The following is a 26,440-nucleotide window of genomic DNA, read 5'->3' as shown; positions in this document are numbered from 1 at the left end:
ACCACAAATCAAACATCTGTTTTTGGTACTGTGACGAAAGATCGTGTGATAATGAGATCAAACCAAAAGCCTTTTCATGCAGCATCTATAGTATTTACATCAGTGGTTCTCAACTGGTCTGGCTTAGGATCTACAATGCAAACTAATTACAAGCTGCAATCTAAATCAAGAAAAAAACCCACCTTTCAAAATGATTGAGAAAGTATTGTGCAGTTAAACCATCCATCCATTATTTGCACCGCTTATCCTCAGTAGGGTCGCGGGGGTGCTGGAGCCCATCCCAGCTATCCTCAGGCAGTGGGTAGGGGACACTCTGAACTGGTTGCAAACCAGTCGCACACAGAAACAGGCAACTCACACGCTCATTCACACCCAGGGACAATTTGGACCGGCCAATTAACGTGACATGCATGTCTTTGGAATGTGGGAGGAAACCGGAGTGCCCGGAGGAAACCCAGGCAAGCACGGAGAGAACATGCAAACTCCACACAGGAAGGTTTAATCTCATGACCTCAGAACTGTGCCGCACACGCGCTAACCACTGCGCCGCCGTGCTACCGCACAGAAATCAAAACAGGGGAAGATACTTTTTTATGACACTGTGCATCACTGGTGATTCACTGGTTAGAGCAGACCTGGGCACTCCGGTCCTGGAGGGCCGTATGTTCTGCATGATTTTTGAGGTTTCTCTGATCCAATACAGGTGATTCCAATCACCAGTATCATTAACGAGCACTTGCTAGCTTGCTAACGAGGTTATAATTTGTATCACCTGAGTTAAAGAAGAGCAAACTTCAAAACCTAGCAGGACGTATGGCCCTCCAGGACCGGAGTGCCCAGGTCTGGGTTAGAGTTTTGCGCTATCATCACTGCAAACCGGATTGAATCCCAACACAACTGATGTGTTACCTCACTTATAACGTGCACCTACTCTTAGAGTTCTCTTTAGGTAGAAAATAATTGTGCGTCATACACGTAGAAATTCAGTAGTTCCTTTTTACATGACAACACAAGACACAGTAGCTGAAGAGTTATTACTCGACCTTCTTCCCCTTTGCCGTCTATGGCGTCATGCTTTCTTAGTTAGCTCCGTGCCTATTGGGCCAGCTGCCGTTGCCAACAATAACCGCTGCGGCTAGTTGGAAGCATCTTGTTACTCCGCAGCTCAGCGCTGGCCAACGTTTATGATTCAGAGCAGTTGCAGGGAGGCGAGGACTGATGGAGAGTGGATAGTGGTGGTGACCACAGGTCTGTGTTGCCTGGGATGACATCATTCTAAAGTTTCTTGTGAGAGGGTGGGGAGAACGGCTAAAACCAAATACAGTACGTCCTCAGGCTGATTCCTGTGTCATTAGGTAGTATTCCCTTCAAGTGTTGTTGATGTCATACAGGATTGAGGCATGTATTTTTGGCATTTTAAGGGACATTGTGTATTATTTAGTGCCTTTTAGCCATATGATGAATCTTCATTTGTTAATAAAACAAAATTGATTTAAAAGCAAAATACATGAACTATCGTATAAATTAGCATTTTTTTAAATACTAGTCGTGTAATTAGTATCTACTATACATAAGAAGCTAGCAGCACGGCAGCGTAATGGTTAGCGCGTATGCGGCACAGTTCTGAGGTCATGAGATTGGACCTTCCTGTGTGCAGTTTGCATGTTCTCCCCATGCTTGCGTGGGTTTCCTCCGGGCAATCCGGTTTCTTACCACATTCCAAAAGCATGATTGTCAGATTAATTGGCCGGTGCAAATTGTCCCTAGGTGTGAATGAGCGAGACAGTGTGCCCTGCGACTATTTGGCAACTAGTTCAGGTTGTCCCCTGCCTGCTCCAGCACCCCCGCAACCCTAATGAGGATAAGCGGTGCAGATAATGGATGGATGGAATAAGAGGCTTACCGCCAGGGAGCTGACATGATTGTCTACCAACTTGCAACTAAGGGTACCTTCAAAAAACAAAAACCTTGCGCAAAATAATGAGGAGAAATATGGTGTGGTTTGGTCACTTTGAGTTTCAGTAGTTTGTATTATTCTTTGTGCATTGAAGCACTCGTTTTGGTTGCACCACAGAATACAGCAAAAACGAGTGGTCAAATATTACACAGCAAGTGTCTCAAACTCAATTTACTAGGGAGCCGCAAAAACTAAGGTCTAGGGGAGCGCAAGCCAAATGAGGTTTTTTGCAAGAAAAGCTAGAATGAAAACATTCTACTGTTCTCAAATATATTATACATATTTTTTCTGGCTTCTGGTTGGCTTCCATGTACACACTTGCGACTGTGTACAGTAAATGATGCAACGATAGTTTTACCCAACAGAGCGCCAAGCAGAGAGGCAATGGGTATCAATGTTGTAAGCCTCAGGTATGACTCGGCTAAGTTTCCAGTCTCGCGGAGGGCGCCCCACCCCAAGGCCACCGAGGTGGTTGAAATCTTCTGCTGACCCTTTGCACTTGATGTCACGTTGCCTTCCCTGGCAAAATGAGAGCCATGACGGACGGCGAAAAGCACATGAGCGCACGACAGTTTAATAGGTAGTTGAGTTGAAACAAATACCGATAACCACGACAGAAGAATACAACCACAACTTTTTACAACGATGGTTCTTAGCCCAATTTGGAGTGCTCATCTTTTGTTGAAGACAGAAGATGGCGATGTTTATCCGCAAAACAAACATAGGGATTCGCAGCTCTGAGATTATTCTAGGATTTTCAGCGAGCATACTTTACTTGCTACACGTAGGAAAATCCATTTCATGAGCAGTCCTAGAGACCACTCACTGCTCATGACTGCTCACTGCCAGCATCAGCGTGCCCAGTTTGCATATGCAAACTACCGGTACTACAGGCAAACAATGTTCTGTAATTTTTTTGTGTTGTACGTACATTTAAAGTTAAAGAAACCTTTTAAGTGGAGAGCATGGCCGCAACAAGCCCGTTTTTGGGGGTGCCTAAGCAAATTCAACGCGTGCACCCCCAAAAATCATTGCTTTTTTAAAACTCTACAGGATAGGCTTGAATACGATGAAAACAATAGAAAAAATGGTAAAGCGATATAAAAATGAACAACCCAGCATCGAAAATACCCCAATGCCTTGGAATGGTTCACCGCTCTCGTCCATCTTCCCACTCTTTATATGAGTATCTCTTTATATATGTAAGAAAATCCATTTCATGAGCAGTCCCAGAGGCTATCACTAGATGTCACTTGTGCATAGCATCAGTCTGTGGAAGCTCCGGTGTATTACAGTGAGAGTAGGTTATACATGTAACAGTGGTTATGTTGATCAATTATTTTAGCACCCAATGCCAGTACTTTGTTATCATCAATAGAAATAAGTTCTCATTTTAGCTGCATCAATATCAAATGCAACAATGAACAGCCTTGTTTAATTGTTGCATGTGTGTAACTGTAAGCTATGTGTGGTCCACCTCCCAGCACCAGCATGGACATTCACAGTTTTTATTCATAAAATAAGGACCATTTTGAGATGAGAGTCTATTACCCAAAGTAACTATAAAGAGTATGAGTATGGAAAGAGTATGAGTATTTAAGAGTATGAGTATGGATGTTAAGAGAAGACTGTATGAGAGTGTGATTGTGCCGACTGTGTTGTATAGTGCAGAGAATTCGATCCTGAACGCAGATTTGAGAAGGAAATTAAATGTTTTTGAGATGAAGTGTTTGAGGAGTATGTTAGGAGTGACAAGATTGGATAGATTGAGAAATGAAATTGTGAGAGACAGAACTGGAGTAGTAGTGGAACTGAGCAAGCGTGTGGATAAGAGAGTACTCGGTTGGTTTGGACACATGGACAGGATGGATGAGGAGCGAATGTTGAAAAGGATCTACAGTGCAGAAGTCAATGGAAGGAGACCAAGAAGAAGGCCGCGATTGACGTGGATGGATAGTGTTATGAGTGCCCTGCAGGAAAGAGGTCTAAATGTAGTGGAAGCTAGAACTCTTGTTGGTGATAGGAATGAGTGGAGAGGTTTTGTGAAAGGATAGTGGGATGTTTGGACGCGTTCGAAGGGATGGTCAGGGCACCCGTATGATGCGGCAAGGGTAAACTAGTGAAAGCTGTCGGGCCCTGTTGTTGAACAAAAGAGTGTGTTGTGTCAACCTGACCTGAGTGCCATGGCCGCTTTCTTGTGTCCCGTTTCATCTGGAGGGACGAAAGCAAGACTAACTTAGGTGCCGAGGTGCCTAACTTGTTTGGGCATTTGGGTTGGTCATTGTCCAAATATGTTTGTGAGTGTTTTTTGCTATTTTTTTCCCTTTTTATTTCATTTGTTGTTGTATTGCTGTCGGTCACCCCTCTTGAGGGATATGACCAAGGTAGATAGAACTATAATGAAATACACAAAATCAGTTTACAAATGGGAAGGAACACTCCTGTACAGTGTTGAAGAATCCTAATTCACTTTAACAATATTAGCAATCTACGATGGCGTTGTCATCTGCTACTAATGACCGAGAAGATCGGTGTTCGAGCTGAGATAGGCCAGACGAGATCTGTTTATTTGATAGTTTTCCCATATAAAATTGGAAATGATTTTAAAAAACGTATACAATACGGGGATATGTATAACTTGACAGGTATGCTATCTCTGTCTGTATCTCAGATTGACTTTTAACTTGGAACGGGACGTGCTTAGCTCTTGCTAAGGGGGTGTAGTTTGACGGTAAGGGCGATAATAACAACGTCTTGATTGATTGTTTCCAATCGAGCGCCTCTTCCGAGCAAGGATGGAGAAAGAACACAGATGAGGTTCACGGTGATTGGTTGACACGCTTTTGTGTAGTCTACACTTGCCGTCAACGATGTCATCATTTCAGATGTCACCCCGTCTGCCAAACAAGCGCATTTTTTGGCAGCTCCCACCTTGCATGTTGTCTAGTGGCTGATCTCCGCTCATGAGCACGAATAGAATGTTTCCAGCCGGGATGGCGTATTGTCGTTCTGAATAGATGCACATAAAATTGGGTCAACTTATGTTTGGCGCACTCATGTGTGCAGCGTGTTGCCAGAAGGCGAATGGATGGAAGCGTGCTGTTGTACACTCATGGCTTTCTCTCGGGGAAGATGTCATCAACCGAGAGTTGGGGGTTCAAAAAAAACAAAAATTATACTGTACTTGTCTTCTAAAGGCACTATTTACAACGGTTATATTTTAAGTAGCATGACAATAGTTTACTCCCTTTTTCTTTGTCTTACTTAGAAAATAGTTTAAGTGATCAGTGCTGTGCAGTCAGGGGAAGCTGTGCCTCACCTGTCATCATGGAATGATACTGTACTTGTCTTCATATAAGCACTATTTAAAATGGTCTATAGCCAGCATTATATTTTTACTGCCTTTTTTTGTCATGATCGGAATATACTGTAAGTTGCAGTGACGTGCAGTCTGGGCCTTACCGGTTATCGTGGAAATCTAAAATTTAAAATAAAGTAAATGATTCTATTTATTAATTGTTAAAGTTCTTTCTCATTTAACTTCATAAATTTGAGATTTTCTTTTTCAAAACCACTGAGTGTTCACATTATATTATGAATATTTAAGTGTCTGCAGATGCAGAGTGAGGCACGCAATTCTCTTGCCTCATGGCAGAGGGCGATAGTGAGGGCAAAGATTCTTATTGGCGCAAAGCCCGAAACAAAAGAAGTAATGACAGTGTTAGCCTCTACTTATCAAAACAACACGTTTTGTGTCGGTAGAAAAGGATTTAAGTATTATCCAGTTGTGTCCAGTGACATGCAGACAGGGGAGGCAGGTGAGGCTGTGCATCACCTCTCATCGTGGAAATGTAAAAATAAAAATTTATTAAATGGTTATATTTTTTTCAGTGTTGAAGTTCTCTTTCATTTAACTTCACAACTTTTGGATTTTCTGTTTTTCAAGATCGCTGCATTTTAATACAATTAGTATGTTACATATTACTGGGGGCGATAGTGAGACCAAGGTTTCTGATTTGGCACACAGCTCAGCCCCACATAATAAAACAGTGGTAGTGTTAGCAAGCTAACAGCAAGTCAAGCCATCTAGTAATTTTGTTCTCATTGCATGGACTTTTTTTCATAATGGAAGAATAAATAAATGTAAAAATGGTCTGCATTTGTATAGCGCTTTTCAAGTCAATGAAGAGCTCCCAATGTGCTTCACACTTTCCCTTATACACACTCTAACGGACAGCATCAGCAATGCAAGGCAACTATCTGCTCATCGGGGGCATTAGGGATTTGGTGTCTTGCCCAAGGATACTTCAACATATCACACGGAGCAGCCGGGAATCAAACCTGCAATTTCTTTACCTCCTGAGCTACTGCTGCCCAAGAATACTTACCGTATCTCTTAATGCTTTTATTCAAAAGGAGGATTACTGGTCTGAGGTTCTGCAGATGCAGTGAGGCACACAATTCTCTTGCGTCATGGCAGAGGGCGATAGTGAGACCAAGGATTCTGATTTGGACAAACCTCAGTTCCTAACAAAAGAATTAGCGATACTTTTATTCAAATGGAGACACACATAGATTTCATTTATAAGCTGAAGAAGACAATAAAACGCTTCTTATTCTATGCTATAGTTAAGATCTTGCTGTCTTGCTCTGCCTATCAAATGGTGAATAAGATGTAGGTTCATCCATTTGTAAATCTGACTGTGCCTTAGCAGACACGGACCTCACCGCATGTCATTGGTAAGTGGGCAAGTTGTTTTCTTGACATGGACACTTGAGACAACAGACTATAAATCGGAGGAGAATAAAGACTGCTTTGTTCTGTGACAACTTTGGCGAATCTCCATTAAAATGCAATAAATCAAAGTCAAAGTAACTCAGGTCGAGTAGGAACGCTTACTCAGCTTATTATTTGGAGGTGGTTTTTGAAAGGGTATAATGATGTGGCGTGAAATTTGATTATTTGTAGTTGATTCACATTAGGGGGTAAGATCTTTGGCCCGGTTTCGGGGTTAACAGGGCCATCATTAAGCTGGGCCTGGCTTTTTTCTCGCTGTATTTATTCTGTCTTGGTGTAAGATCTCCACAGCATGCACGTTGTCTGGGGCATTTACCTTTACTCAAGCAATTATTTGGACGGCTTACTTTTTACTTCTACTTGAGTATGCTGAAGTAACAGTACTTTTACTTGAATAACAAACTTCAGCCGCACGTACTCCGGCGTCGAAGTCCACCCTTGATTTGAGGGACAGAGCTCAAAGTAAACCCCACGCTGCACTTCTGCGCTGCACTTCTGCAGCACGTGTACTTCTGTGGAAGTGCTCCGGGTTTACTTTGGGCTCAGTCCCTCAAATGGAGTTAATCGGTCGGGTTCTGGCTTATTCGGGCTTTAATACCTGCGGGATGGATTTTTTTTTAGCCCGATCTTACCTCTTATTCACATTAACCACACAAAGATGCAACAGATTTTATATTTGGAAGTGCTCCGGGTTTTCTTTGGGCTCAGTCTCTTAAATGGAGTTATCGGTCGGGTTCTGGCTTATTCGGGCTTTAATACCCGCGGGTTGGATGTTTTCTAGCCTGATCTTACCTCTTATTCACATTAACCACACAAAAATGCAACAGATTTTATTTTTCAGGCAGTTTAAGTCCTGAAATAGCATTAGACTGATCAATCATAGAGTTAAAAATGGCATTTATGACAATTAGTTTTCAAGAAAAAAGGCTAAAAACTGTTCAATTTCAAAAACAATAGTTGCACTTCATTATTTTTATCTTTTCAAATCACCAATGAATTGGTATCGATACCACATAATGAGTTTGTCGGAACAATTTCTAATTGGCGAAAAATTCATTAAAACAATTTTCTGTGGGATAGTGGCCTTACAGTTTATAGAATTCCTAATGTGATAATGCCTTTACCAATATCCATTGATTTTGTAGCAAACATTAACGTAAAAATACTGGATTTACAAATGATATCGTAAGTGATAATGGCCTGAAATTACGTCAGTGCGACCATTATTGCATACTAGTTATGAAATTATTTAAGGCCATTATCACATGTGAACAGTTAAATTATGGAGTTTAGAATGTCAATAATTCCAATATCGAAAAGATAATAGAAATATAAATGACAGACGTTTTTCCTAACACCCATGCATAAAACATAAAATCGAAAAACTACAATTTTTGCATGAGGTTAACATTTTTTTCTGCTGTGTAAAATCCTCATTAGTATTTGATCAACCCCCCAATTAAGATGTTTTTTTACCTGCAGATAATGTGCCTACTCTATGTATTATTCTTTTTAGGGGATGGTGTAATATTAGTCTGTAGTTTGCAATAATCTGTGGTCTATGCATCCCTTTGAGACGCTTTGTGAAAACAAATAAACATGACTTGACTTAGATTTTGTATTATTTAAACAAGTTTTCCTACAAAATTAGGAGAACGAACATTGAAAATGAGTAAAAATTGACTGAAACAGTGGTTAGTTTTGTGCATTTGAAGTGTATTTCATTATTTCACTTTTCTCTAAAATTATTTCTTACATAAATCATAAAATAATAAAGAAATAATAATGAAATGAGCAAAGTTATCTGCCTATTTTTCTTAGTATTTAACCAGAAAATAATCACTAATATAAATTGTAGAGTAAAAACCAAATTTGCACTCTTTGTTTTAATAATTATTTTTTTTAAATTCTGCGAATATACATTTAGTCAAATTGTTTTGTCGTCATCTGTGTAATTTATCAAGTCATGTTTATCTGTATAGCCATTTATCACAAGGAGCCTCAAAGGGCTGCACAGAGCACAGACTATTGCAAACTACAGACTATTATTACACCATCCCTGATCTAAAACCTACATAACGGCAAGGGAAAAACTCAAAAAACCTCAGCAAGAGGAAAATGAAGAAACCTGGAGAATGGACCGCACATGAGGTAATCCCCCTTCCGGGATGAGTAGTCATTTATACTGATACCACTTACCAATTCCAGCATAAGCAAAATTCCCTTCCTAGTGTTTTTTTTTCAAGAAATACCACCAAATCCAAGCATACCATTTTATCCAAGTTTTGCATTCATTTACATTTCCTTCAAATTCAGGCTCCTTATTGTCGGTTACCAGTGCGACTACCAGTACCTTAGAAAAAATCATGTGGAGGTATCCCTAGATAAAATAATGCATACAGTCTACAAAGAACAATTGTCACCGTTTGTTGATATCACAATGTTTTCCACTAATGAACGAGACTGTGGTGGCCCATCGTTTGGGACTGCCACAGTCTCGTTCGCCCTGCAATATGGCATTGCAAAGTCGACAATTTTGACTTTTGTAAAACATAAAGAAGCGATAAAGAAAGCTGATGTGGCAACGGGAGTGACAGCGGTTACCAAGCAAAGGCCTCAGACAATCGAGGAAATGAAAAAGTTGCTTCTAATCTTTATCATGGACAAGGAGTTGGCGGGGGATAGCATTAGTGGAGCTTTTATTTGCAAAAAAGCGCTTGCCATTTACGATGACCTACTGAAAAGAAGTGCTCGTACAAGTGGTGGTAAGGGCATGACTAGAGGTGTTGACAGGTGTGCCAAATATGCATAATATGTGGTGTGAATGTAAGGTGCATAAGTGTCAAGGAAAGTACAAATGTGTGCTCCAAAATGCACCTCCCACTTTCATTTCTTTTGACTAATTGTATAGGTCAAATCAGACCTCAGGAACAGACTGCAAGGAGAACACCTTGCTGCCTACCTGAGAGTCACCATAAACCAAGCCCTGAAGTGTTAAATTTTGGAAGAGCAATCGAAATCTTCTTTACAAAGCCAAGAAAAAGTAAATGTTCAATAGCGAAGTAAATCCTATGGAAACACTGTATAAAGTATCCAAAAAACGGTTGTAAAATCATAAACGAATGCACCTAGCACTGATTTAAGAGTTCACATGCTACAATTAAAGACCTAAACATGAGGTAGAAGTCAGAAGCCAAAAAAGAACGAGATTTTCTGTGGACTCAACCCTGCTGGCCCGAGTCCTCGATGACAAAGTGCCTTGCGTCAATAGTGAGAGTCTACGATGTCGCCATGTGTGTGTGAATAAATGTGCAAGAGTCGCACTGAGAGGGCCCTCGAATTAGACAAAGGCCTCCCAGTGTTTGTATCTCTGAAAGACACATTATTCACTCATTTATAATATCTTCTTTTACGCTGTGTCACTCTTAGCTTTTGTACACCATAATAATGTTTCTGCAACGTTACGGACTTGAGAGTTTTGACTGCCAATAGGCTGCTGAACGGAGGAAAAAAACTGAAGTGGGTGGTCGCACCTCTTGAGTCACGTGAAGAAAGGAGGATTCATGGTTGGTGCAGGCAACATTTAGTACTGCATTCTGGCAGCAACTCTTGGCGTTTCATTTGCAATAGCTTTACATTCTATGAGGATGCTGTGTTAATTATGGGAACAGCTCAAAGGTGAGCATAAAGGACCATTGGAGTTAATTTGGGACGGATGACGTTTTACTGTATGTGATTTTTAGGTACAGTATATCATTTTTCTCCTGCTTTCTATGTTATAGATTTTAGGCAATGTTAGTTCTTAGAAATGTGAGGTGAGGTCAAGGTGATGTGCTGCTACTCTAAGTATGTAGAGACACATTGTGAATATTTGTAGCCAGCCTGTCATGTTAAATTTTCTCCAAAGTTTGCTCTTCACGATTTCTCTACACATTATTGCGTGAATGCTAAGAGGTTTTAACATAGCAACTAAGTGCATATTTTTATGGTATCTAGGGACAGATATGTACCGGCATGTACAACACAGATATTCTCACTGTTCAAACAAGAAGTCCTTAAATGGTTGATGATGTTATCAGCGACATAAAATTACTAGAAACAGTTTTTTTAATCATGACATACCAATTCACTGTGGGTAGATTATATTTTTTGTTATATGGATAAAATATAAATAAAATGTTATATAAATTAAATCTTTTATTGTCTTAACCCCTTGTGTTGTACGATGTCACCAGTCACTGAAATATGTTATGCCACATATAATTGGAAAGTGCAACTTCTTGAGATTCAAATGTGATGACCATTTAAAATATACATTTACTAAATAAATATACTCATTACGGAAACATCACAATAAGCCTGAAACTAGAAATTGAAAACCTGAAACCCAGCATAAATCCCGAATTACGTCCCTTGACCGTCATGAAATTCTTTGAATGTCCACAAAAATGACCTGGTTATATCAAGGATAAACCATAGAATCCAATCGTGTAAAATATTTTCTACAAAACACCGATAATGCAAACTGATAAATAGAAATCAGCCTAAAAGCGTGTCTGCTTCGTTCGACATCCTTTCGTTCGTTTCACTCCAAAACTACCATTTAAAAATAAACATAGTGGTAAAATGATTCCCATTATTGTAGTTGCCGTCTCCCTTTTCGATTGAGACCTTTCTTGGCCAATAGCAGGCATTTCACGGTCCACAGCCCGCATTCGCCTATATGGGCCTGTATGATGAAACGGATATTGCCTCCAATAGGTCCGGAAATCTTCAACCAGTAGTAACCGATTTGAAGGATGATAGACACATTGGTCAGCCCACAATGTTTCTAACGTAAATTCATACAACTTTTTCATGTGTATTCAAATCAGAGCAGAAATTAAACGTGCACAAATCGATTTGTGATTCATTTTTATGCACCATCATTACGCTCAAATGTGTACAATCATTGATTTGACCTATGAAAACAGAAGTAAAACATTTGCAACTCTTTCACAATGTCTAAAAAAATGGCTGAAGTAAAATATGAATTTTCAAAGCTTTTAGTGTTGTAAATTGGTCGTCTCCAAATGGCCACTTTTGGAAACGGCAAAACCTACGCTTAGAAAAATGTGTCAAATACAATGTTTCGTTTTAAAGATTGTGATGAAATTTGACAAGGTACCACACAATGCTTCAAGCTATTGTCTCACTTGTTTTCTTGCTAAGATACCGATGCTACACTCATCTGCAAGCATTTAATTGCAATAACAAAATTCAGGCGAGAATAAAAACTTTCTATTTCTGTGTGTTCCAACTCAGATTACTCAATGTTAGTAGCATATCAGTGATTATTTACGTCTGAGACAACTTCAGTGTTACCTTTCAATAGAGACCAAAACCATCCTTATTCTCTCAATGGTACAAGTACAGCATTCCATTTACTTTGGGTACGTCTTTGATTGGGATTTTGGGTGAATTGTACAGGAACGTTAAGCAGATAACTTAATATATAAATAGTATTTCCGCTGCGCTTTTTGAATAAAAGCATCAATATTTAGGAAATCCAGTAATGTGAAAAAAAAAAGAAACACTACTAGTCTTGACTTTCTGATAGCTTGCTAATGTTATCACAGATTCTATTGATTCAGGATAAGCTGTGCAAAAAATTAGAATCATTAGTCTCACTATCGCCCTCTGCCATGAGGCAAAAAAATTGCGGGCCTCACTTTTCAATTGAGCGATTTTTAAAAAGAAAATCTAAAAATTATGAAGTTAAATGAGGGAGAACTTAAACGCTAGGGTGGTCTCACAGCCTCACCCGCCTCCCCTGTTTGCATGTCACTTATCTCATTAGTTTACATTATCCATGAGTCATGCAACTCCAGAAAAACCCGCACACAGATAACACCAAAACGTTACATCTCAATTTGTGGACGGATGATACAAGTATACTTTTCTTCATTGCATGAAGACAATAAAAGGAGTTTTATACTTGAATGTATCCGAAAAAGGACACTCACTATTATATTCACGTGTGGTTGCTTCATCTCACTGTATCCACCCTCCATTCTCATCTTTTCCACAGCACAAAGAGAAAACACAAGTCCGCTCATCCAAGCACTGCACAGACAGAAGCTAATTCCCGCACAAGCATGGCAGACCAAAAGTAAGTTTGAGAAGCTACCTCCTCACAAGCGGTCACGTCAGTCTATGCTTGTATGATACGTTTGAAGACCTTTTCACACTGCACTTTGGAGTTTGTGTTAACATAACCAAGCCAAGTCATGGTTTGATGAACATACCCAGAGCCAGTCCTCCTAAACAAGTGAATCAGCTTTCGTTTGCCCAAAAAATTAAACACCATTCATTTACCTTTCATACTGAGTGTGTGCAGTGCGAAAAGGGATTAATCCACCATCATGTTTGTCTCTATTTGGTAAATACTAACAAATCACAAATTATAAATTAGTCCATTCACAATGCACTTGAACTTCACTCACATGGACACCTCAAATATTAGCCAAGACATTTTTTTTTTGCCGTGGGGTCAACAGTTAGTAATGCCAAGCAGGTTGAAAATCCTTCAATTTTTGCATTCTAGTTTTTTGGGGCAGAATATTACAAAATCATGTGTTTTTTGTGTGCCGCAGTGGTTCACAAATGGGGGTGCATATTGTTACCACAAGAAGTATGTGTGATTTTACAATCAAACAATTTATTAAAATATTTTACTACTAATTATTGAATTATGTCCTTGTTTTGGGAAGATTTCACTTAAAATGGATGTTATATTTAGAAGTATATATTGTAAAAGAAAAAAACAACTGGGTAAAAAAAATAAATAACCCGTTCACTAGTCTTTCCAATTAGTGATTAATTTTAAATAAAATATCCTCGTAGAAGGGGTCATTTAGTTTAAAAAGAAAACAAAAATGTGGATTATCTTGTATTGAAACTAAAATATTTGGCTCTTTTTTTGAAAAGACCCAATCAACAGGTCATGTTTTCAACCCAACCCAAAATATTGGTGTTTAAAACAACCTCTATTTTTTTTTTGTCACGGTGTAAGAAAAAAAAAATCGCTGTAAAACGTGTCATTTTTGTTTTAAATAATCCAGAAAATTAGGTTAATTTGTCTTGGGGGGAAAATTGTATCAATATATTTATATATCTTTGTCTACACTGCACTGCCTGTCAAACTAACAATCCGTTTTTTCTCAGAGACAGACTAGAGGACTTTAAAGTCCAAACACCGAAAAACGGCAACACCAGCTCGGCCCAGCTACGGCCGCACAATGAACACTCGAGAGACCGCGCCTCTAAAAGGCTCTCCACCGACTCCAACGGGACCAGCGAAGGAGGTGTGGGCTCATCCACGCCTGTGGAGTTGACTGCTTTAGAAGAAGCCTTCCGGCGTTTCGCCATTCACGGCGACACCCGCGCTACTGGCAAAGACATGCACGGCAAGAACTGGTCCAAGCTCTGCAAGGACTGCGGCGTGATCGACGGAAAGGCAATCACCCTCACTGACGTCGATATAGTCTTCTCTAAAGTCAAGTAAGAAAACAGACTGCCGTATTTTCCAGACTACAAGGTGCACCCAAACCCCCCAAATTGGCAAGAATTTTGGACGTGCACCTTTTAATCCAGTACACCTTATATGCAGATAAAATTGGAAATGCATTACAATATTTGTGCAATTATTGGGCAGTCGACAAATATAGAGTAATATAATAATAATAATAATAATGGCGATACACTACTTCAAAGCGCCTTTCAGGACACCCAAAGTCGCTGTTAATAGAGTAAAAAACAACAATAAAGCGAGAATAAAATATGTAAGTAATAAATAACAAATAAAAACATAGTAGAGTTAAAACAGGGGCAGTATGTGAGACGAATGATCAAGAAAAGGCAAGTCTGAAGAGGTGAGTTTTGAGTCCGGATTTGAAGGCGGACAGGGTCGCAGAATTTCAGAGGTTAGGCAGCAATGAGTTCCAGAGCTGGGAGGCAGACCGGCTGCTCCCCATGGAGCTGAGATGGACAGTGGGTATAGTGAGATGGAGGGAGGAGGATGATCTGAGGTTGTGGGGTGGCGTGGCAATGTGAAGGAGGTCGGAGCGGTAGAGAGGGGCAAAGTTGCGAATGGCCATGTAGGTGTATAGGAGTATTTTGTAGTTAATTTTATGGTTATATTCCATAACAGTGTTGGCAACGAAACCTTGGATAGCATTAGTAAGAGCACCAACTCCTAACCACCAGGCCGCTACGGACATGGATGGTTACTGTAATCACAATTCCATAACATTGAACACCATCTTATTATCAAACTATTTGTAGTCACAGTACAGTGCCTGACCCCCCATGCGGTTATATGGGATCCATAAACCAAATATGTTATAGTAGAGAGAATGTTGTCTCACTTTTTCTCAGCTCAAACTAAGCATTGTCAGGGACAAACATTTTGATTACGTGCGGCCATGCCTTTATTTATATCTTTCAGGACAATTAATTTACTTCCACCGATATTTTTCTCTTGACTCAGTTCAGAATAACCCAAATACTTCGCACAATGCCTCTATCATTATTCAGTTCAGAATCGTGTGCGCTTCCTTAAGACTTTGCAAGTCACCAATACAATACTGTACTTCTGTGGTACCACTGACAGTTTACTGTCTGAAAATATTCTCGCAGCATCCCTTAACCGCCAGGTTTGCCTGGGCCGTGATTAAAATAATGTGATGAAATAGAACCTAATCCCTTTAAATGTGTTAGTGTATATCTAGTGGTCTAATGCAGGCATGTCCAAAGTCCAGCTCGGGGGCTAGTTACATAACGGGATCGAATTTTTACTGGCCCGCGGCCTCTGTCATAAAATAATGCAGTAATACAGTTTGAAATACATTTGTACAAACAAATATAACACAATTTTACGCAGTAAAATGTCAGTAGCCCTCTGGCCACCTTGCCCTCTGCTTACTGTGAGAATTCTACCCAACCCCATTTCCGACATGGCGACTGTATATAAAAAAGGAAAGTTGACTGTGAGGGCCGTCGCTTCCAGGACAAGTGGAAATTTGATTTTTTTTTCACTGAAATCCAAAGCAACTGAGTCTGCCGAATTTTCCAAGAGACTGTGGCTGTTTTCAAAGAATATAATATCAAGAGACAAAACACGCTGACTACAAAAGGATAACTGGAAACAAACTCTGTGAAGTAACTGTGTTAATGGCATAGAAGCACTTTTTTACGAGACCCTGAGAGCCAAATGAAAATGCTACAAAGGCAAGCTAGGAGGTCGTGATGCCAAGATTGTTCAAAGAAAGCCAGGCTGAATAGTTGGCCCTTACCACATTTTCTGCTCACCAAATCTGGCCCACTTTCTGAAAAGTTGGAATACTCCTGGTCTACTGGATAGGATCCGGCGCACTCCATGCCATGATCCGGATTTGATTCCCATTGAATCCAATGTTATGCCATTGTGATCTGTAATATATGCCAATTAATCAATCAATGCACAAATATAGGCTTTAATAAAAAATGGGTGTAACTATAGTCTTATCCGTAGTTTCAATTAATTGCGCCTAATAGTCCAGTGCACCTTGTATATATGACAAAAATATCACAAAATACTATTTTATATTCTTATAATCCGGTGCGTCTCATGGTGTGGAAAATACAGTACTTGTACCATCATATAAAAGATGATTCTGGTGGTCACATATTTGAGTGCGGTTCACCACCGATGTGCTATGACAGAACTGCTTCTACATTACTAGTGCAGAAGTAGCGATGACTTAAGACTTAGTCACCGAATTCTCACGCTGCCCCAAAGTCCAATAAAGAAGAACAAACATTGCTCATGTTATAATTAGGAGGAAAGGGGAGTGGAAAACACTCTAAAATGTAAAAAAAATATACAGCAGTGTTGAGTAGCAAATCTAGTCAGTAGTTTGACTTGAAATTGTAAACAGATATTTTTGTCAAGTTTAGTAAACTCTTCTAAGTCAAACATCTACCAAAAACCCAAACAAAATATCTGGATAGTGGATAAATGGCTGCTCCTGTACCATTCTAAGCAAGATTGATTGATTTAAATGCACTAGACTCTATTAATAAACCGTGACCTTAATTGCACTTAACAAGGAAATGTTTTATTTACTCACTGTACAAAGTGTGCTAGATAATTGGACGTATTGCAACCTGTTCCTGCAATGTTTTGTGTAATCAAATGGTAGTAACTACGATAAATAAGGAAACCGGAGTGCGCTTTTGGAAGATACTCATCATCAGTTGCTGTAGGACAGGAAAAGGCCATGAAATAGGAAATCTCAGGCTGATGTAGTGGATTGTGTGCATGGAAAGCCAGACTTGTGTTCATTTTTATGGTTCCCATGGCAGTACACGGAGTTTGCAGAATTTGGAATATGGGGCATTATCACTAAGCAACAAGAAGAGCTTTCATACTTAAGTTGTAAATTCCTATGTTTATTACTAAATGGAAAAAAACAAATTTAAGTGCTTATTTTGGGGCTGGGTAATTGTCACGTGGATTACCAGAACAGAGCAGGGGACCCCAGAGCGTTCGTTACAAGTCTTTTATTTGTGGAAGCGTAAGGGTTAGCGGGAAACACGGTGACCGTCGAACGTCAGCAGCAACGTCGTGGCGTAGCGTGGGACGGAAGCAGGTCGAGTTTACCAGGACGGGACTGAAGAGAAGATTGTAGCGTGGGACGGAGGCAGGCAGGCAAAATCAGGTAAACAAGAAGGCAGAGGTAATCGGGAGAGTCTTATGGGGTACAGAATTAATCCTCCCACAAATAGTTCTCCGCGTAACGCGTTTAAAAAGGGAGCATTGACCAATCAGGAAGCACATTCCAACGCGCCAGATGATTACCCCAGGTGGCTCCACTTGGGTAATCATGACAGAACCCCCCCCCCTCAAGGAACGGCTCCAGAAGTTCCCCAGGAAAATAAAATAAAAATAAACCCACGGCACGTCACAGAGTAACACAGGAAAATCAGGAGAGTCAACTCAGGACAGGAAGAATCAGACAGGACAGGCAGAATCAGAAGAGTTCGGACTCAGGGGGGTCAGATTCAGAAGAGTTCGGACTCAGGGGGGTCAGATTCAGAAGAGTCAGACTCAGGGGGGTCAGATTCAGAAGAGTCAGACTCAGGGGGAGCAGATTCAGAACAGACAAGACAGGACAGGAAAGACTGGAGAAAATCACTACAGGGAGACTCAAGGCAGGCATGGGAGTCGAACAGGCAGGCATGGGAGTCGAACAGGCAGGCTTGGGAGTCGAACAGGCAGGCTTGGGAGTCGAACAGGCAGGCTTGGGAGTCGAACAGGCAGGCTTGGGAGTCGAACAGGCAGGCTTGGGAGTCGAACAGGCAGGCTTGGGAGTCGAACAGGCAGGCATGGGAGTCGAGCAGGCAGGCATGGGAGTCGAGCAGGCAGGCATGGGAGTCGAGCAGGCAGGCATGGGAGTCGAGCAGGCAGGCATGGGAGTCGTTCGCAGTCATACGGCCGGAGGTTTCTTAGCCAATTTCGCCATGTCGGAAATGACTTGCCGAACTGCACAACAGGAATCGCGCTGCTGATTCAGACTTTTATAGCGGTCAGGGGGCACATGTACGAACGCGGGGTCCATTCTGGTCGGAGGATTCTGTCACGTGGATTACCAGAACAGAGCAGGGGACCCCAGAGCGTTCGTTACAAGTCTTTTATTTGTGGAAGCGTAAGGGTTAGCGGGAAACACGGTGACCGTCGAACGTCAGCAGCAACGTCGTGGCGTAGCGTGGGACGGAAGCAGGTCGAGTTTACCAGGACGGGACTGAAGAGAAGATTGTAGCGTGGGACGGAGGCAGGCAGGCAAAATCAGGTAAACAAGAAGGCAGAGGTAATCGGGAGAGTCTTACGGGGTACAGAATTAATCCTCCCACAAATAGTTCTCCGCGTAACGCGTTTAAAAAGGGAGCATTGACCAATCAGGAAGCACATTCCAACGCGCCAGATGATTACCCCAGGTGGCTCCACTTGGGTAATCATGACAGTAATAAGGCCCGAATATCAAAACAACTGTTTTCTTTTTTTTTATATATTAGTGGAAGAGTTAAATTTTAATCGGTTTGAAATACAAAATTATAATGATGAAAATGTATTCAAGGAAAAATTGATTGATTCGGGAAAAATACACATTTTGTATAACGGTGATAAAATAAACGTAACATTAATAGCATTGCAGCAAAAGTGCAGTTTATAGCTTGTGCCTAACTTGCTTATTGAATGCTATAATGTAGTAGTTAGCAACTACTGTAAATATCAAACTTAGCGGTCTGCCACTTGTGCAAAGTAACATTTGGAAATGGTACAATTAAATGTTTTTTTTTTAAATATTCAGCACCAAATTTGAGAGATTAAAAATAACATTTATAATTCTGCCTTTTTTTTCAATTTTAAAATGATTAAATATTCAAATTAATTGGATTTATTGCCCTGCCTAACTTATGGTTACTCTTTTGTATTTAATACAACTCATTTCTTACATTGGTGCCAAAATGTACACAACTGCCTACTTTTGTTTAAGTAACATTGCACACTTTTTGTAAACCCTATAAACTTAATGTCACTTCTCAAACATCAATGCGCTTGCTTGTCTGCCGTATGACATATCTCACTGATTCGAACCACCATTGATTTCTTGAAAATGAACAAGGGTGCCCAAACTTTTTCATGTTACTGTTATTTTGGTAGAAATGTTTCTATTTCTTAGCCTTATTTAGGAGCTATATATTTGTTTTTTTTACGTGTGTGCTCTAGACATTCAATTATTCCCTTTGAAGTATGAAAAAAACACACTTATACAATTTTCAATTGCAGCTATATCACACAAATAAATTGTTAATTTTTCATTTTAGTTTATCTCTCTCACAGTGGACATGCACCTACTATGAAAAGTTCAGACCCCTCCATGATTTCTATGTGTGAAATAGCAAAATAGCAGGGTGTTTTAATACTTATTTTCTTTACGATTTGTGTGTATATATATACATATATACATATATATATATATATATATATATATATATATATATATATATATAATTAGTCTTTGGCCAATTTAGCATTGATTCATGTATTTCCTTTTAGCAGTGCTAAACAGAACAATGTTATGACACAAAGGTCCAATATTGTCAATTTGGTGAATGCCATGACTTCAATAGAAGTGGATGTCAGTCAGCCTTGAGGTCAAAACAGTAGCATCTGTGTCAAGTTTAATGGGGACTAGACAGACATTCATGTACTGACTGGCTTCAGGCGTGACCTAGTAGTGAATAGCGATCATACTTTGTATTTTATTCTGTGGCTCTTTGCATGTTCATGTACGTAAAATGGTTGAGCGCTGGTTTCTGAGGTTTCAAGTATTGAGAGCCTGCAGCTTCAACATGAATTATGACTGCTTTAGAAAAAGGGTGTAGACTAATTAATTACTGACATAGTTTTTTAGTGGCTTTATTTTCCATGCCGTGGTTTTTCATCCGTGAACTGCATTCTTACATTTCATTGTCCAGCAGATGGTTCAAGTATATAAATGAAACAGGTCAGCTGCTTTTTTCCAATGTGGAATATTGCTCCGTTACCATTGCAACCCTTATCCTCCTTCACTCTACTTTCCTCAACTGATCATTTTCTGTTTATTTACAAAGCTTAAATATTTGGATCTATGGGGACGGCAGTAACCCAGCATGACCCAAGCTGATGAGGACACAGATTTGTCTTTCTTTGACACAAACAGTAGTAGAAGTTTAGCTTCCCGCCTGTGAGCCTAGGAATGATTTCTGAGCAACGGGGCACCCGAAAATTCAACGCTGATGGGCTGCCTAAACAGAGCAGGTCAACGGGGGAAGAAAAAAAATAATGGTAAACCCTAACACCCTTGTTTACTGTGGCTTGTCGCTATGACGGCAGGTTGCCCCGGGAGACGGCGGGGCTTCATACGCTGTTGTTTGCTTGATCTATCTCCACAGCGATGAATGTTTGTGTTTGTTACTATGTGGAAGTCAAAGGGGCACGTGGCCAACTAGACAAGTCAAGCACTCTCAGATGGAGCATGAGTGAGGAAGATCTGACTTATTGCCAGCTGTTACAAGTTGACCTTATAAATGTCAAAGCATTTGGTTGCGCATGAAGTATTCTATTACAAGCAAATGCGCCTTTCCTCAGAAACGGCGCCTGAAAGCTATGACATGCTCATGTCGAGCCAAGCCGTTCAAAGAAAAAAATGAATGGGGGCCTCCAGAATTCTCACCAATAAAGCCAGTTAATCCAATCTCGATGTGCCACGCAAATATTTCCAATAGAAAGTGAAGCATGAGAATGAAACTGGACCTTGATGGTAAAATGATTTGACCTCCGAGTTCATGAGTACATACAGTTATCCCAATTGAATGCAATGTGATAGGTCAGGATAAATCCAAAGGTCATTATATGCACAACTGTAGTGCTTAAACACCTTCAACATCTAATTATAGCATGCTTTCCATTAATTTACAGATTTTTGAAATCTTACCTTGACTGAATACTATATAATTGCTCATATTTGTAGTTTTCCCCCGTTTCCTCTTTATGCAGCACTTATGCACCCCAGCACCATCTAGTAAGAAAGTAGTACAGTAATCGGTATCAAGGATCTATCAATGTGATTTTTTTGACTGTTCTAAGGTCTTTGTATAATGTGAAGGTGCCCAGTTCAGCGGTGCGTTTTATACCTGCTGAGTGATAATGAAAAATATTTTGCATTTTCTCTAAATCATTAAAATATGTATTTCAAATCAAATGTCGTTGTTATGAGAACATATATTATGACATCTTTACTGTTGGTGCCAAACTGGTTTGGCCCACTAAAAAAATTGTATGTGGTCTGTAAACAGTTTGTCAATTCCCAGGGCCCTACAGCAATCTCTTCCTAAATTTCCAATAGTAGTGTGCCATAAGTAATACTTTTACAAGATTTTGTTTTCATAACAAAAATAAGTTTGACATCATGAAAAAAAGGCCTCAATTTTTCTTTTTCTTAACTTTATACTAAAGGACTCAATCCCCAATTGTAGGAATAAGGTAGATAGTTTTAAACCAGACCAAAATATACAAAACAATAAAGACTAATTGTTCTTATATAAAAAAGATAAAATTTAACCATATGATCAAATTCATGTTTTTTTCTGGTTTATTCTTATTCTGACTTGATTCCAGCCACTTTGCAATCTTGTGCATGCTAAAACAGAAATTAAAACTCAAGTTTAACTCAGATAAAAGTTAAATGGCCATAACAATCATAAAAATCGACATTTAAGTATACATTTTTGGTTCGATAAGATCAGTAAATCAGTAAAGGATAGGTATAGTACTGGTGTTTCATCGGATCGTAAAAATTGGTATCTAGCTATCCTTCAAAACTAGAAGTAGGGCTTCAGCTAGCGGATTTTTGTAACCAATTAGTGGATCAGTAATGTTTCATATAAAACAATGAATCTATTTTTTTAGCTAAATTTACATTTCTATCTCCAATTGGTTTTGAAAACAAAAAACAAATTATGAAAAAATTATCGCTTTGGTCTGTGTCAATGAAAATAAACATTGTTTTCCAAATTAGAAGCAAACGTTTTTGTTTCAAAACATATTATTGAACATATATTGAATATTTAGTGTTGATCCTAAAAGAGAAGAAAACTCTCTATAAGTATGATTTACTAGGAGCCATGTATTCCGATTAGATTTCATCTGAACACACAATTGTCATAATTGTGCATGCTTCTTTCAGGCGTAAACAATCCGCCCACTTAAATGGTACCGTCATGTCAAAACCTCGTCTAACTTGTTTAAAAGTACTTAAAATGTTTTTTTTTTTTAAATCAAGCGTCTGCTCCAATACACTTAAAGGGACAGTGGGAAAAAAATTGTGCCTGCTAGGGGTACAAAAAACCCTTCATTCAGGAAAAAGAAAGAAAAAAAGATTTAAGTAATAGGCAAAAATACATGAAATATAATTCCAATGGTAATTTTTATAAATACTCATAGGTCAAGAAATGTGTAAGTATTATCCATAGCGGAATCCATATATAGTAGTCACCACCATGATTGTCTAGCATCTTGCTGCTACGCTTTGCTTATTATACGCTGGTTTTCGTTCAGTGCCATCTTGTGGTCAAATATTACACAATGTACCTTTGAATAAATAAAACCTCTCAGACAAGGATGCACCAAGTTAATCAACCACAAGAAATGACTACAATAAAAATTAAATAAAGTTACTTGCATAGATGTGAAAATTTCAGGTTTCAGTGGTTCGATCAACTGTGTTGCTGCACAGTAATTGGTATGCTGTATTTGATATTTCACAGACAAACTAATATCTAGCTACGGTAATTAAACTTCCACAATGCTCTCATGTACATGTCTGGTGACCATTGATCTCAGTTGATTTTACTTCTCTCACTCGTTCACTAACAAAGTGGTGATCGTTATGCTTCAAGGCTTTTATAGAATCAAAGCTTGTCAAGGGTGTACAAGCTTGGTCAGTATGTATAGCAAGTAATTTACAATGCCCGGGTAATAAATGGCAACTCGTATTTCATAAAACACAGATCTGTGTTGTTAATAATCCTAAAATGTTCCTCATATCAAGTCTTTGAAACCCCATATAAACTTATAAAGTATTGGGATCGATTTGTAGTTTGCAGATGCTTGAAAAGTCCCTTGACCCTTGAAAGCCCCTATATGGCTTCAGCTATCAGAAATAGATAATAAAAACAGTCCTTTGTCAACACTTTTTTCACGTTTTAGTGCTTTTTGGTAACAAATCACTTCAACGTTTCAGGAAGAAATCCTGTCGTACTATCACATATGACGAGTTCAGGACTGCATTAGGAGAACTTGCCAGGAAGAAATACAAGGAGAAGACTGGTGAAGAGGCCGAAGAGGAAGTATTCAAGCTGATTGAGGGGAAGACACCAGTGATAGCAGGGGTTACGGTAAGTGCTCTTCCGCAAACAAAATCCTCTGCTGACCTTTCGGGAGGCCGCTTAAATATACGGAATATACTCCTTTGCAGAGAGCCGTGGCTTCCCCAACTGTGAACCGACTGACGGACACAACCAAGTTCACGGGTTCGCACAAGGAGCGCTTTGACGACACAGGCCGCGGAAAGGGTAAGGCAGGACGAGTGGACCTGGTGGATACTTCAGGCTACGTCTCAGGATACAAGCATCGAGGATCGTACGAAAAGAAGGTCACCAAACCCAACGCTGCCAAACCCATGTGAGGGTATTGACAGCTAAGATCATTCGCTTTAAAAAATACAAACAAAATAAGTTATCATATATTTCCCCTACCCAGTCATTTGTGTAAGTGTGCGAAAGGTTCCTCTCTCTGTGGAAGTGTGAGAACTGGAAACTGTTTACAACGATTTTTACAAAGTCTTCACCAGCTGGTACATTCCTTTCCAATAGTGAGTAACTGCCAAGAGGAGAACGCCAATGACGACAACGATGATGATAACGAAGTTCTGTTGTTTTGATCGGGCCTTTAAGTATTCGTTAAGCACAAGAACAATGAAAGCCGAGAAAAACAAACAAAAAAGGTACAAGGATTTTATGTCATAATATTGCACTTTTTTCAGAAAAGTTCTTTGTACACCTGTAAAGGTTTTTAATTGGCAGTGTTCCAGATGATTGGCACTCATTTTTACACGTAAATTTCACATTACAATTTGTAAACATCGCTTGTCTACTATCCCCACTTGTCAGCTGTTTTTCCATATTGTTTTATATGGTCATTTGTTTTATTAATAAGCCTTCAGCTCAGCCATTTTGTGTTTGCCGAGTACAGTACGTTTAAAGGGATGCCCCTACACTACAAAAAAATGGATTCTTATTCTATTGGCGGGAAAGTTTCCTCATTCTATTACATATATCTTCGTTTTAAAATGTTTGATCTTGTCTCTTGAAAGTAATGGGGAAAATATCCTTAAAATAAGGACAATTTAACGTTGATTATTTTAACAACCCTTCTAACATAAAAAAAAAAAAAACACTAGTGTGCCGTGAGACCTTGTCTAGAGTTCCGCTGGAATTTGCCGAATTTTATCTTTCCAAAAAATTTAGGGCATTATTCATTATTGTTGCAATCTTCATACTCATCATTATCAGTAGGTGGCAGTAGATTTTTATATACCTTTTATATACTAAATATCTGCTCATGAGGAAGTATAGGACATTTAATAACTTAATTTGTTTAACAAAGAAGTTAAAGATTGCACTGTAAAAAATAATAACATAAATAAAGCCCATCATTCTTTTATAGTTTTAAGTATTATTTTCTTCTTTTTATATACTAATTATCTGCTTATGAGGTAGTACAGTGAAATATTTGACATAACTTCATTTTCAAACATTTTCGACAGACGGTGTGCCTCTGAACTTTTTTATAAATAAAAGTGTATGTTGGTTCAAAAAGGGTTGAAAAACACTGGGCTACACATTCGAGCCTCTGCTAAATAAGTAGATGTATCTGTTTTAAGTATACATTTTCTCTTTTGGCTTGAAAAACAAGTTACAATATCTCAAAACTAGAAAAAGTCCACCTAAAATAAGCACAATTTCCTGCCAATGGGATAAGATTAGATTTTTTCGCAATGTATTTTCTCTCGTCTCTTGTTCCACATTATTTTAATAGATTTTAAACAATAAGCAAACCTATAATCCGTAAATTCAACAGGCGAAAGCGCAACTGTGCGCGATTGTATTTTTAACATTTGATAATGGATATTATGTCCCCATGTATGGACAGTACCTCTAATATATTTGTGGTTAGATTGCATATAATCTAATATATAAGCCACTTGTTTGATTTCCGACACTGGCTTAATTTTCCTCTCTGTGTTTCTGTACCTTGTGCATGTTATTTATGTGTATTGCATTTAATTGAGAAGCACAGAAATGACAGGATAACTTTGTTGTTTTTGGATATACTGTGCCTGCTGTAAGGACAGACTACTGGACAGTTGAAGAAATCTTAGGCAATGAAAAGTGATGATGAAATCGTGTTTTTGCTTAAAATCTATAAATGATGTACATGTACAAACTAGACTGCCATCACATGCTGATATATATTTGTTATCCAGAGAACCTACATCGTGTGGTATTATCATCTGAGGCAAACATTCAACTAAAAAAGAAATACAGGGAAAGCCAGTTATATCCCTAAATATTGTCTGACATAAAAGGGAAAAATTCTAAACATACTTTTGTAGAACATTTTTAACAGCGTGACCATATTGTCACACTTGCCTGCAATCGCAGCCGCAAAACTATAGCAGCTATCAGTGTAATTATTTGTTGGCTGCAGCCGCTCGAGTAATCTCCCTGTGCTTAATGCCAAATACTGTGCATGTTTTTTGTGGAGGAATATTGTTTTTTCTTAATTCATAACATTTAATGTGCTATTGTGTCCCTGGTGCATGCAGTGGATATTTGTACTTGTTCTTTTGACTTCTTAATTGTGTGTTCAGTGCATTACTGAAAATAAAAAAAGCACACCAAATAATTCTGCAGTGAAAGTGAAAGCATCATGTTACGACTTGGTTGGGCCTGTGAATCATGAAACTATAAATTCTGTATCATTTATTCTGAGGGTC

General features: G+C 39.1%; 1 protein-coding gene across 2 annotated transcripts in view; it reads left to right on the top strand.

Moving 5' to 3' along the window:
- Positions 1-26,349, top strand: part of tppp (tubulin polymerization promoting protein) — a 34,160-nt gene extending 7,811 nt beyond the window's left edge. Inside the window, exons 1-5 of one of the 2 annotated variants that reach the window (XM_088327270.1) lie at positions 10,353-10,498; positions 12,826-12,906; positions 13,962-14,297; positions 23,624-23,777; positions 23,858-26,349. In XM_088327270.1, coding sequence (XP_088183396.1) covers positions 12,893-12,906; positions 13,962-14,297; positions 23,624-23,777; positions 23,858-24,067 — 714 coding nt within the window. In that variant the 5' untranslated portion in view covers positions 10,353-10,498; positions 12,826-12,892 and the 3' untranslated portion in view covers positions 24,068-26,349. Of the gene's footprint in view, positions 1-10,352; positions 10,499-12,825; positions 12,907-13,961; positions 14,298-23,623; positions 23,778-23,857 lie in introns of those variants that run through there. The other variant, XM_088327269.1, reaches the window with a different exon arrangement.
- Positions 26,350-26,440: the final 91 nt, after the last annotated feature.

This window comes from Urocampus carinirostris, chromosome 2, assembly GCF_059441175.1.
Source record: "Urocampus carinirostris isolate Australia breed hairy pipefish chromosome 2, RoL_Ucar_1.0, whole genome shotgun sequence".
Classification (NCBI taxonomy): domain Eukaryota; kingdom Metazoa; phylum Chordata; class Actinopteri; order Syngnathiformes; family Syngnathidae; genus Urocampus; species Urocampus carinirostris.
The sequence above is the reverse complement of the archived record's forward strand: the minus strand, read 5'-3'. Positions and strand labels throughout refer to the sequence as shown.